The 13,203-nt window shown below is 32.0% G+C and overlaps 2 protein-coding genes across 4 annotated transcripts; both read left to right on the top strand.

Annotated features, from left to right (window-relative positions):
* Window positions 1-1,515: 1,515 nt before the first annotated feature.
* Window positions 1,516-7,607, top strand: LOC149735248 (alpha-centractin-like). The gene is made up of 10 exons (XM_089878519.1): window positions 1,516-1,733; window positions 2,888-2,952; window positions 3,718-3,832; window positions 3,891-4,102; window positions 4,606-4,740; window positions 4,810-4,891; window positions 5,699-5,791; window positions 5,933-6,107; window positions 6,969-7,071; window positions 7,133-7,607. The coding sequence occupies exons 1-10, from the start codon at window positions 1,686-1,688 to the stop codon at window positions 7,239-7,241; spliced, it is 1,137 nt and encodes a 378-aa protein (XP_089734645.1). The 5' UTR covers window positions 1,516-1,685; the 3' UTR covers window positions 7,242-7,607.
* Window positions 7,608-7,755: 148 nt separating this feature from the next.
* LOC149735247 (dematin-like) lies at window positions 7,756-13,006 on the top strand. Of its 3 annotated transcripts, none has more exons than XM_089878523.1 (12): window positions 7,756-8,173; window positions 8,228-8,280; window positions 8,344-8,455; window positions 8,850-8,996; window positions 10,210-10,221; window positions 10,297-10,391; window positions 11,095-11,260; window positions 11,431-11,495; window positions 11,566-11,602; window positions 11,934-12,025; window positions 12,577-12,648; window positions 12,699-13,006. In XM_089878523.1, exons 1-12 carry the CDS (start codon window positions 8,158-8,160, stop codon window positions 12,810-12,812), a joined length of 981 nt encoding a protein of 326 aa, XP_089734649.1. In that variant the 5' UTR covers window positions 7,756-8,157; the 3' UTR covers window positions 12,813-13,006. The 3 variants fall into 3 exon arrangements, with proteins under 3 accessions (XP_089734649.1, XP_089734647.1, XP_089734650.1); XM_089878521.1 differs by having other exon boundaries at window positions 7,756-8,176; XM_089878524.1 differs by lacking the exon at window positions 10,210-10,221 and having other exon boundaries at window positions 7,756-8,176.
* Window positions 13,007-13,203: the final 197 nt, after the last annotated feature.

The raw sequence follows: 13,203 nt of genomic DNA, 5'->3' as shown, positions 1-13,203 counted from the left end.
GGTAGCTTACCTATTTGATATTAGACAAAAACAAAAAAAAGTGTACGACAAAGGCGGTTACTGTTGTTAAGTATTAAAATTCGATGTTAAACAAATACAACATTTTTTCAACGACTTAAAAAGGCATAATAGTAATATGCTTATTTTAAATGCCGCTCAATGATAATGAAACTACCAAAATTTTATTGGTTGCAAAAAAACAATCCAGTATCGTAGTTAAATAAAACGAGGTAAAATATTTCGTACGGTTTAAATTTGTCTCATAAAATTTGGTTTAGTTTTGTCAGAAATACTGAGGTGTGTAGATGAATAAAGTAGGTAGGGGTCACAATAATTGTTAATAAATGTTCTAAAAATACCCATTGTTCTTCGCTCAATACGATTCTTTATACTATAACTGTTAGTATACCCATGGCGTACTAAAGATATAGTACAATGGGGGAAGACGGGACACTTGAGAGAACTTTAGTAAGCCGTGTTATAACATACTATAGGTATCATGTTAAAACTATAGCAGTAGGGCAAAAAACGACTCCTCCTGTATTTTAATATGTTGGCCTAACGTTTAAAGCGTCTGCTGGGAGCAGATAATAATACTTATATCTGTATCTTCGATTTCGGTTGCAAAGGTTTTCTGAAATATAAATAATAACAGTAGCAGCACTGTGGTCGGAAGGAAGCGGCGCAGATGCGGTTCCCGGATTCCACCTGCCGTACTCCGCTATGAACCATTCGGCCTTCACGTGTCCCGTGCTCGTATAACTGCACCCCGCTTAACAGAAATCCGACTCCTTTATATAGAACAGTACGACTCCACAACATGTCCAGGTCACAGAAATAAAAAAGAGTAGAACGCGCAACTGCCTAAAACCGTGATATAGTAGGGTGGGGGAAGATGGGACACCTTTTCGTTCTGTTTTCTCGCCCCATTTGGTAGTAAACAAAGAACATTCAAAGAATTATAAAACTATATCCTCACGACTCCCATAGACCATTGTTAATTGTTTAAAACAAGATCAGGATATTTGGATATTATGTGCTAAAGGTGTCCCATATTCCCTCACTCTACTATACATATTCTTTTTTCTATTCACGTGACCGGCAACTCTGTCCCCATTTCGCTTGTACTTCATTGTAAAAGATAGGCGGCGCACAGTGGTTTTAAGTAGATTTATCTGTTTTTTTTTAATTAAAACTACACCAACTATTCAAGTTTTCATAGGCCAGTTTAGTTGCTTGGTAGGTGTAGCGACCACGCTTATTTTTTTCCAAATAAATGTAAATATATTTTTAACCGTAAGCGTGTTTTAACAACTGTTATTTTGACGCTATATTCTTTCTTTGTTTAAAATAAATATAAGTCTTTGCTACCGTAATCAAAGAGACAAATTAAATTATTATTAATATTTTCATAATGTAAGTTTTAATTTATTAGATCTTGGCTCTCCTGTTTTTTACGATCTTTTCGAGTTTAACCAATTTTAATTTGGCAGCACTTAGTTGTCCTTAATTTTATTTTTTGTCAAAGTTACAATTTAAAGTAAACTTTGCCGAGATTGTTGTAAATTTAAAGTGTGATTCTGAATCACATGTGGAAATTCTCGATATTTTAATATTTAACTGATTAGTGTTTAAGGAGTTGTATTTTTATCAAGAGAAGGCTGTCACACATTGATCGGTTACTGATGGATTCCTATGATATTATTACAAACCAACCCGTCGTTATTGATAATGTAAGTTGCGTAAGACAAACTGATATTCCTTTAGCTGGTGACCAGTAAAATTTTTGCTACACCAATGTGTCTGCGTTGGTGTTAAAGATTAACGTGGTGTTATAGTTGGCCATCTTGTGAAATTGATGTTTTAATAAGTCAATATATATATATCTAATACATACGACTTATTATCCGAATTTCACTCTCTTTTTTCACAAGTGGGCGCTCATTTTTTTATTATTATTTTCTGGGGACTTTTAAAAAACGTCGTTTTTGTGACAAATAAAACGTGTATTGGTATAGTATTTCAATATTTTATAAAAAATCGTTTACTAACAGTTAGTTTTACAGTTTACACACACCTAACCCCTAACCCCTAACCCCTAACCCCTAACCCCTAACCCCTAACCTCTAACCCCTAACCCCCAACCCATAACTCGTGCTAATCACACAAAAAAAGTTTAAAAAAAGTATTGCACTGTGCGGGACTCGAACCCAGTAAGAACGAAACAAAGAGGGTATAAAAGACGGCGCGCTAACCATTACACCACAGAGCCGACGATAGTAAACATATCAAAAGAGCGTATATAACCTACCTAATTTGGGAAAGATGTTCTTACTAGTATTTTATATATTTATAAAGGAATTTTCAGTATTTAAGTAATTTGTTTTACACTTATTACCAATTTAAAGTGTTTCTTTGTGTATTTTTTCAAAATTTAAAATTTAATAAGAGCGCCCACTTGTGAAAAAAGAGAGTGAAATTCGGATAATAAGTCGTAACTTATCTAATTTCCATGGTAGAATCTTTTAAACTGATAAAACTATGGTTGTTGTACTATAGTATCTCTGTACAGCATGTGATTAATAATAATAATAATGCAATTATTAGGTTCAACAAGATAAAATAATTCTGCCAATATTGCTTACTGAACAGTGAACTAAAACATTTAGTTGAAAATTTAACACAATAAGTTCAATTTGAAACGGGAGCAGATTTTCTGATATATATATATATACTGAATTAAAAAAAGGCAGTAGTGGATAGTGATGAATCCTCTGCTACATAGCAGAATGTTGGGGGGGGGGAGGATTATTCACCAGCACCAATTATAAGTATCTTAGATTACTCCTAAATTCTTGTTCATTTAATAAACTAAATAATTTTCCAGGGATCTGGAATGGTGAAAGCGGGCTTTGCAGGTGAACAAGTTCCAAAATCATATTTCCCAAATTAGTAAGTTTGAATAATCAATAAGCCATTTCTTTTGATGTGTTTGTTTTTATGTGTTTTCATGATTTATAGGCTTTCATGTTTTCCAGTCTATTTGTCTGGCGCTGTGACAAAAAAGGTGACACTGTTTTAGGGATGCACATTACAGAATAATTAGGTATTCTAGGATATCCTAGAATACTTTATTTCGAATCTAGAATTTCAAATCAATTTATATTTATAGGAAAAAATAATTTTACCCACACAAGTCAGTTTATTGACTCTTGGCAAAATAACCTAGGGGACAATCGGTATTATGACGCAAACTATCAACGCGTGAATTGCTATTGTGTCGTTATCAATTACCAGGCCAGACAATCGCTATTGTGACGCAATGAATTCACGTGTGAATCCCTACTATTTCGTAATAAACATGCTGCATGGTTAAGGAAAACATTGTAAATATAAAGCAGTTATACTTCTGGAACATATTTAGGTTGGGCAAATTACATTAAATTTATATGCAGCTATGAGAAAGGTAGTGCAAAGTTTGTGTTGCGAATACCTGCCAAAAAAATATAATGCGCATGTATATAATGACGTATATGACGTCATAGTTAATGCACAGATGCGCTCCGCATACCCCAGATATTTAAGAAATAGGCGCGCCTGATAGTTTTAGTTCGCATAATTGGCATTGTCAGTTTCTTATTTAAATAAAATCCTAAAATGATTGCTTTAAATGTCTTTAGTAAACTTGTTTAAACTAAATCTTTTAAATAATTTCAGTATTGGACGACCGAAGCATGTGAGGGTGATGGCCGGAGCACTTGAGGGCGATATATTCATTGGACCAAAAGCTCAGGAACATAGAGGTCTCTTAAATATAAGATATCCTATGGAGGTAATTTTGGCTTGTTTATGCAAGAATTATAAATAAACTCAATTTTTCTATCTTACAGCATGGAATTGTTACGGATTGGAATGATATGGAGAGAATATGGCAGTATGTTTATTCTAAGAACGAACTTCAAACTTTTCCAGAGGAACATCCAGTTCTACTTACTGAGGCTCCACTTAACCCTCGTCGCAACAGAGAACGTGCAGCTGAAATATTCTTTGAAACTTTTAATGTTCCGGCATTCTTTGTTTCCATTCAAGCTGTTTTATCTTTGTAAGTTTAGAAGTGGTCTAGCACAATGTGTGTCTTCTAGTAGACAGTAGTGTGATGTCCAAGTTAACAGGCATACCCAGACCTTTCAAACATAGAGAAATGAAAGTCTTTAATTTACAACATTGTCTGTGGTGATACTACAAAATTGATTATAGTTATAGTTACTAAAAGTTATAAACTGTATCTGTATTACATACCAGGGTACGATTTAGCAGTAAAACGTGATCCCGTGTTTAACTTTTACATGTGCTAGCTTGTAGCGGCAATAACCTTATTTTACGTTTCGGTCTTTGCGTGAATAAGGGACATAAACCTTACCGGCCACTTCCATTTATACGGTAATAATATGATTTCAATCTAGAAGCCACCGTTTTGTATAAATACCTTCTAGACAAACCTGGTGCTTGTTATAACATAATGCAGATTCACCTGTGCTCGAGGCAGACATGCTAACCAGTTCATGCATGACAATAAATATATTAATGCATAAATAACATTGTCAGATATTCAGCGGGAAAGATTACGGGCTTGGTACTCGATGCAGGTGATGGTGTCACTCATGCTGTGCCGATATACGAAGGCTTCTCACTTCCACACTCAATCATTAGAACTGATATTGCTGGAAGAGATGTAACCAAGTATTCTTTCCTTCTTATTTCTATAACTGTAATGGAATAAATTAAATTTATGCATTTCATGTTTTCCAGGTATTTACAATTATTGTTGCGGAAAGAAGGTTTCAACTTCAAAACTTCTGCAGAAAAAGAAATTGTGAAGACAATCAAAGAGGTGAAGTAACTAATGTATTAATGTTTGTTACTTCTACAAAAATTTTGTTTTTGTGTGTTGTGTAATTTTTATTGAATGTGCTGTACACTGAATGTTATATATATGGTTAAAGTGTTGATAATTTTATTGGTGCGGATCTGTAGTTACTTTAGAAGGGGTATTTAAATGAAAGTTAGCCAAGGGCTGCTTTTCAAATATTTCTTCGTCGAAAAGACATAAGGAATATGCAAGTATTTTACTCATGGCTAAATTTGTTTGAAACAAAATTCGCTTGCTTTGTTCATATTAGGGAACTTGAACAAGTTTCTCTGTTTTATCAATTAATATCTTTAATTAAGACAACTTTCTATCCAAATGTTGCAGTTATAGATATTTCTTTGGACAGCAATATTTGTTCAAAAAATAAGATACTGGACATTTTTATAACACTCACAAACAAAATACCTCTCTTCCCACTTTTCTTGATATATTCTTGTGCTCTCCATAACAATTTCTTTTCTTTGATATTATGATCTGCAATCTTTAGTTCTCTACTTACAGCCTCCACTTACATTACTAGTACGCCTAATGTACTAATTAAGAATTTGTAAAATTGCACTATTTATTGTTTGCTAAACACTAAATGGGTTGACATTAGTGTAAGTTTTTTCCAATATTAATATATATATATTATTAAAGTATTAATATAAATCTCAGCCACATTTTAGCCTTAGAATATTGCCTCAAGGGCTGCATGCTAAAGACCCCCACAATCCTGCATTACAGCATGTTGGTACCACACTCAGACTTTATAAACCTGTTTTACAGAAAGCTTGTTATTTGTCTCAAAACCCAAGCAAAGAAGAAGGTCTTGAAAATGAAAAGAAACTTTATTCATTACCTGACGGCAACAGCATTGAAGTATTTTGGTTTATTCTTTACTTTTTATGTAGTTTTACTGGAAAATGGAAACCTGGCCAATTTTGTCATCTATGACTCCATCATATAAACCTTGCATTAGACCACTTTGAGTGTGTATGACACCTGTGTTATCACTTTCAGATTGGATTGGCAAAGTTCAGAGCTCCTGAAGTTTTATTTCAACCAGATCTTATTGGTGAAGAGTGTTTAGGTGTTCATGAGGTTGTGACTAATAGCATACAGAAATGTGACATGGATTTAAGGAGGACACTTTATCAAAATATTCTTCTTGCTGGTGGATCAACTTTGTTTAAAGGTTTGTTTAAGCAATTTATATAACGCAGTGGCAGTGTGTTTGATACTGCTACCAGCATGTATTATTAGACAGATCAAGAGTTTGCTGCTCTATAAAAAAACAAGTATAATTTATAACATATAAGTGAGCATGATGTAAATGAAATAGGAATGCTTGAGCTACCCCACATCTGCCATGTATCGATAATAAATCACATTAGTTCAAGCAATTAACACTTTTGGTACCCATTGATTTTAAACAATTGGACACCCAATGATGTCTGATTTTAAATTTATTTACATTTTCAACAGGCCGAAACTTACAATCACTATTATTAAATTACACTCATTCAGCAAAGTGAAAAATATGTGTTAAAATGGCAAATTCAATCTGCTGGAGTAAAAAATAGACCATAAGACAATGGACTTCCCATAAAAAAACAACTTAAATTTGGGCGTTTCTAGTTTCTGAACTACTAAAGAAAACCGATATAATGAATGTTATAATGAATGCTTTATGAGGTATTCAATTGAACTTTTATGAGGTATTCAATTGAACTTTTATGCGGTATTCAATTGAACCAAATCTGTTTTTTTTTTTAATTTTCTTCAGTAGTTTGAAAACTACAGAAAAGTTTTTTTAATGGGAAATCCTAATTCATTTCTTTTACTTCAGCGTTTTTATCACACAAATATTTTAGAAGCTGTTTTGTTGTTTGAAACTTTGTTGTACCTTTACATACCATTTTAGCATTTCCATCAATACACAAATTTTCATTTTTCAGTGTTATGTCCCTTTAAGATGGCATCGAAAGTGTTAAAACTGTTAACATATTAGTTATATATATATATATTTTTAATTGCAACTATCAACATAAAATAGGTTTTGGTGATCGGTTATTAAGTGATATTAAACGACAAGCACCAAAAGATGTGAAAATAAGAATGTTAGCTGCACAGGAGAGACTTTATTCAACATGGATTGGGTAAGCCCACTTTACTGGTGGTGGCTAATAGAACAAGTCTACATAATTATAAATATGGCAGGGGGTCAATTCTTGCTTCACTCGACACCTTTAAGAAGATGTGGGTGGGCAAGCGTGAGTATGAAGAGGACAAACATCGAGCTGTGCACAGAAAAATGCTGCAGTTCTGATAACCTCTTTTGTGCATCTTTGTATTATGCTGTAGAGGAAAGATTAGTAAATTTTATTTGATATCTATGGTTGCTATGTTTATTCGACCAGGGCAAGTACGCCTCATAGATCCATATAATGTGATAAAATGATCATACACTTTAAACTTTTTTATTTCTAGTGCTTATTAAGAAAACAAAACTAATAGTACCAACATTTTATACTGATGGTATTGCATTAACACTGCTTTACATAAGCGTTATGAAATAGGAATTTCAATTATGTTTAATGTTAACACTCAGTGTTTTAAAAGGCATGTTCGTTGTTATATATTATTAAATTCTGTGTCTTTCAAATTGAATCAGAATTATAATTGTGTTGTCACAGGTGGTTTGTATTAATTTAAGGATTGACACTTGTGCAGACAAACAAGATTAGATTAGATTTAAAATATCAAAATATTTGACCAAGATATTGATTTGTCTTTATGTTTCTACAAAGAAGGTTTCGTGCAGTTATTTATGGTTGGTACGCCAAGCATAATTAATTCATGAGCTTTGTAAGCAAAGTGAAACTGCTAGCAGTGAAACTCAGATAAAGTTGTTAGGATTGCCTCCGATGATGCTTCCCTTTGGCATGGGTTTTTTCTTTTTAATTTAATCATTTTACTAAAACTAATCAATAAGTGCATTGAGTAAGATTGTAATTTATTTTCCATATTGAATACACCAGTGAAAGAGAATGCAATGTAGTTGAAATATGTTTCCTGCAACGCAGTAGGGTAAGTAAGGTTAATGGTAAGGGGTTGAGATTTAAAGTGGTACTTGAAAAGTTGTTCAGTCGTTTTGCTCCTAAGTTTTTATTGCCATATACAGGACCAATCGATGCTAGCCACTGTATAAAGTCATTGAAATAAAAATTATAAAGAAGCAAACAATGAAACCGGAAGCTGGTGGTAAGTAAAATTTTCAAGTAAGTATAAAATTTAAGGTTAAATTGTTTTCAGAATTACTTGCAGTTGAGAACACATTGGAGATAAATAACAATTCAGCCGAACAGGTTACCATTGATGAGTGTTTACTACATAAAAAGGATAATATCGAACATAATGAATGCTTTTAGAACTCTTCGTTTAAGTATTCTGGTGAAAGTGGAGACAATGAGAATAATACAAGCAACATAGAAGTTTGTTCCCCTTGTATTGTTAAGCCACCAACACATTTCCATCATCCAGGTTTGTACTTCCTGAGATAAAATTAATGTAAACTTTTTTTAATATATGATATAACAAAATGATTAAAACCAATGCAGGTTTAATTTGTATGTGATATTCCTGTGCACAGTGTCAAAATATCCTTTGCTTTCCCATGTTGTGCAGACGCATCCTGAATAATTAATAAAAGTCTCCATACAGTCGAGGGACAATTTTCCTTTACTTATTTTTTGTTAGTTTTAAATATTTATGAGTTTTATAAACACAATGGTTTCTTAGGTTTCAGTATAAAAAGCAAACTAGTTGTGGAAATAGGGCTGTTATGCTTCAGAAGTTTGTACCATATAATTTTTATTATCAACACAATTATGTATCATTTATATGATAAATTAAAATTATAAAGATTTTTTTACAGAATACATCAATGAAGTTTTAGATAATGAAAAACAAAAAATGGTTGTTGGTTCACGACAAATCACTAACATCCACCCGGAAACTGGAATCGATAGAACTTCATTAATTGATGATTCAAATATTCAACCATTTGCTGTATCAACTAAAAGTATGGTGTGTTACTATTTGTATTTACACTAGAACAGTGATTCCCAAACAGTGACTCCATGGAAGACTTTTTGAAAGAACACATACTATTTTTTCATTGTATTTAATTACACTCTTTTATCTTTTGTTTTTGTATACAACAGAATATACATATCTTAAAACTGCACTTTATAAGCATGTTGTTTATAGTATGTTATACAAATAAGCTTATCAGTTTAACTTTTATATACACTACATGTTTAACTCAGGGATACTTAAAGGAGCATACCAACGAAAAATGAAAAATTAGTGTATTGATAAAAATGCTTAAATGTAACCTAAAAGTACCAAAAAGCTTGCCAAAGCAATATAGCTTCTTAAAAAAATCGTGTAAAAAATGCTGGAGTAAAATAAAAGTTCGACTGTTTTGACAATGCATTTCCCATAAAAAATGAGTAAACTTTGACCATTTCTAGTTTATAAACTATTAAAGAAAAAAAAAGAAAAATGCAAACTTTAACATTAGGTTTGAAAATACTAAGTCAGCATAATCTGGTATGTAGTTAGGTTCAATCAAAATTAAAACATAATAAAGTTTGCATTTTTTTTTTTTTTTTTAAGACGAGAACCAACCTTTTTTTATAAAAAAACCACAGCAGGTACTATTAGACATAATAAACATTTTAATATAAAAAAGTGCTAAAACTAATTAATGGGAAAAAAGTGCCGAGTTAGCATATTATGTAGATATATTCAATTAAAAATTAAAACTTCATAATGTCTATATTTTACAATTTTTTTATATATTCTTGAAGAAGAAGCATTTATTATACCAAATCAGAAATAAAACTTAAATTTCCTCAGTATTTTAGAAACTAGAAACGATCAAAGTTGAGTGAAATTATTTCTTATGGGAAATCCCATGCATTACATCACTGCCAATTATTTTTTACTCCAGCAGCGGTTGAATTTTCGGTTTTGAAACCTTTTTTTTAAAAAGCTGTTTCTTATTATGAAACTTTGATGATACCTTCAGATTACATTTGAGTAAATCTATCAATACACAAAATTTAATTTTTCCCTGGTTTGCAACTTTTTACCTCACGTACAATTACCGAAAACATTTATACTTTATTTGTTACCATGTATCAATTTACTAAAAAATGTTATTGACTTGTAAGCTATATGTTTACTTTTGTCTTTCTTATCCCTTTTTTATCTTTGTGCTGCAACAGATTGGTGTTTGTGTAAGTACAACTTGTTTGTTTATAGATGTAGGACTGGTTTTAAATATGATTTTTTATTTTTTTTGTAATAATTAGGTTGGTATTCACACTGGAAAGATAAGGAAGACATTGAGCAATTGCAGAATGAGAAGAGGAGAAAAGAACAGAGAAAAAGAAAAAATGAGGAAGAAGTAATTGTTGTTTTATATTTAGGGGTGTTTTATATATACGGGTCAGTCATTATTGTATTGTAACCAAAGGATATCGGGTTCAATGCTTGGTGCTGTCACCCTTGCCGTGTGTGTGTGTCCTTGTGCAAGTCACTTTTTTCTTCAACCAAGTTGACACCATGAGTTTTTCAAGGCCCATTTAAAAAAAATCAGCTTAGTTAAAATCTCCCGACCAAGCAATTTGCTGTAATATTTAAAAGGCAATTCAAGTTTGCATTGCAAACAAACAGCACCACAAAGGCAGTAACTTATTTTGAGTATAAGATGTTTATCAAATCACTAAGGAGCTAGCTGTGCTCACTTGCAGCTTTCAATGCACACATGACGCAGAAATTGAATATCACACAGCAAATGGGGCTAATTTGATTATAAACATATAAATATGTATATATATATATTTATTTTATTTTATCTTTTTAATAGAAATCAGGATGGAGATTATAAAAACTAATTTCTCTTTTGATTGCTAATACCTAAATTGTATTTGTAATAAATGCTTTATCAAATATCTAGTTGATGAGGAGTGTTTTTGTGTTATCCTAGAAAACTGTGAGGTCATTTTCATTTTCTATATACATACTGTTGAGGCAAATTGGCTTTGGTCACTAGTGTGCTATCAGGTCACCATGATCCAAGTGAATACCATTCAATGCACCATTTACAGGTTTTGAAATTACCCTGTAGTTTGGGAAAAATGGTTTTAAAAGAACAAGACAATTTGGAAGCTTTGCAAGAACGTCAAACATTGGATCCAAGATTAGCTTCAAGATCACCTGGAGCAAATGACCCACTTTGTTCAAAACCAAGATACAACAGTCCAATACACTCATGTTAGTGCCCACTATTATTCTTTAACAAAAAAATATTTAAAAAATAAATTGACCTTAATTTCATTAGTGATATTTCCATGCGATTCTTAACAATTTAGGTTATTTTAAGTATTCATGAAAATGTAGATTTAAAACATTATATTTAAAATAAAAGTATTGATAATATCCAGCTCCGTCGCGAACATTGAGAGAAGCTCGAGAAGTCGGAACAAGTTTTCAAAATTTACTGTCACAGGTTTGTTAATTCAAATTTAATTGCATATAAAATATAATTGCATAAATTTTAAATTGTAAATTATTCACAGGATACTAAAGCCGATGGCAGTTTTACTTCGAATGAGGGTTAGTGGTGCTATTTTTATTGGTATGATATTCTTTGAAACAAAAAACCTATAACTATGACAATGCTACCATTCTGGAAGTGTGTCTCCTTGGGCAAGACACTCAATGACAATAAGGGTAAAGGTTTTACCGGAGTACCAAGTGTCAAATAAAATCCTAGCTGCTAAACCTACAAAACATTTTAAATTAACTATTTTCAGTTGTATTTATTTAACGAATTAAGATTGAAAGAGAAAGTGTGTGTAATAATGGGGGGAAGGGGAATTCGTTTTAAACCATTTACTTTCTTGTGGTGGGTACTTGTGCTTAATTGGTTATATTTGTTTTACAGATCAGTTTGAGAATAGCACTTTTATTTTGGTCAATCAAGAACATAAGATGACAAAGGGCCAATCAATGCCTGAAATAACTGGAAAAATAAAGGTTTGCAAATCAACACTAAACAGTGAGAAGCCATCAGCATACCATGCTTATGTCCAATACTACTTTTATCTTTGACTATGTGTCCTGCGCGTATTCAGTAAAACTTCACCATTAGCTTGTTATTAAAGAACATGTGTTTTTGAATAAAAAAGTTTACTTTGCTTAGGAAGCAAAATTGTTGATTTTATACACTATAGTTTATAACACTATGTTTAGTATAAAAAAATTAGGTGGAATCAATTAATTAAGGTTTTACATACATTTTGGATTTCTTTTCGGTCAAGCAGGAAATTAATCATTCGATAATTAAGTGGTTTAGTTTTAGAATTTTAAGTATGATATAATTTTAGATAAGAAATGCACTTGAAAGACGTTGGTTGTAAAAAAATAAGATTTAAGAAAAAATATTTGTTTGACAAAAAGGGTTCTGTAAGGGCACATGTGTGCCTAAAAACGTTACTTATAAATGTTCATGTTAAGGCTAAACAAAAGAATAATGGTTTTATACAGCACTTTGTAGTGTCTGAACTATAGTTTGTTATGTTTTGCAGATATTTCCCTATCACATACTTGCTACAACAAATCGAAGACTTCCAAGAGGAGTTGATCGAACCCAACTAGAGGTAAGTGGAAATAAATCATTAGTTTACCAGAAGTAAGAGTAAGTTTACAGAGACATCTGGCTATCAAAGAATTTGAAAACCTTTTCTGCATGACGCGTGAGGAGTTTTATCGCCAACCAAAGTGGAAAAGAATGGATATGAAAAAGAAAGTTAATTTATTTTAAGGCATGCTTGTTGTACTAATGTTCTATAAATTTCATAATGTGCAAGTTGTAAATACGATTTGTGAATAGTGAGTTGTGTGTTGCCAAAATTTCCTAAAAACAAACAAACAATGCTACAGGTATTGCATGTTAGTTGTTCATTAATATACTGCATGGATTTTGCGTATTAATAATAAATTTACGTTACAAAAGTGCTTGGCCTTTTTAGTCACAAGTGACTGTTTCAGTCATAATTTGGTAGTAACTAACCTACTCGGTCACGAGAGCTCAGCCCTAATGAATGTATTCTAGGATCACCTTGGTATAGGTTTCGTATTTGCTGTTTTGCAACCACATTTTTTACGCGGAGCGCTTTTGCAAATTGTGGTAATTGTGCACGGTAATATAGATC

Source organism: Ciona robusta, chromosome 5, assembly GCF_009617815.1.
Source record: "Ciona robusta chromosome 5, ASM961781v2".
NCBI lineage: Eukaryota > Metazoa > Chordata > Ascidiacea > Phlebobranchia > Cionidae > Ciona > Ciona robusta.
This window is presented reverse-complemented; position numbering and strand designations above follow the sequence as displayed.

Excerpts from the sequence above, each read along its gene's own strand:
- LOC149735247 (XM_089878521.1), top strand. Across the intron at positions 11,496-11,565 it reads TTCAAAATTTACTGTCACAG|GATACTAAAGCCGATGGCAG; the intron begins GTTTGTTAATTC and ends AATTATTCACAG. Across the intron at positions 12,026-12,576 it reads AAATAACTGGAAAAATAAAG|ATATTTCCCTATCACATACT; the intron begins GTTTGCAAATCA and ends TATGTTTTGCAG.
- LOC149735248 (XM_089878519.1), top strand. The coding sequence starts at position 1,686 with ATGGATTCCTATGATATTATTACAAACCAACCCGTCGTTATTGATAAT. Across the intron at positions 4,103-4,605 it reads ATTCAAGCTGTTTTATCTTT|ATATTCAGCGGGAAAGATTA; the intron begins GTAAGTTTAGAA and ends TAACATTGTCAG. Across the intron at positions 4,892-5,698 it reads TTGTGAAGACAATCAAAGAG|AAAGCTTGTTATTTGTCTCA; the intron begins GTGAAGTAACTA and ends CCTGTTTTACAG.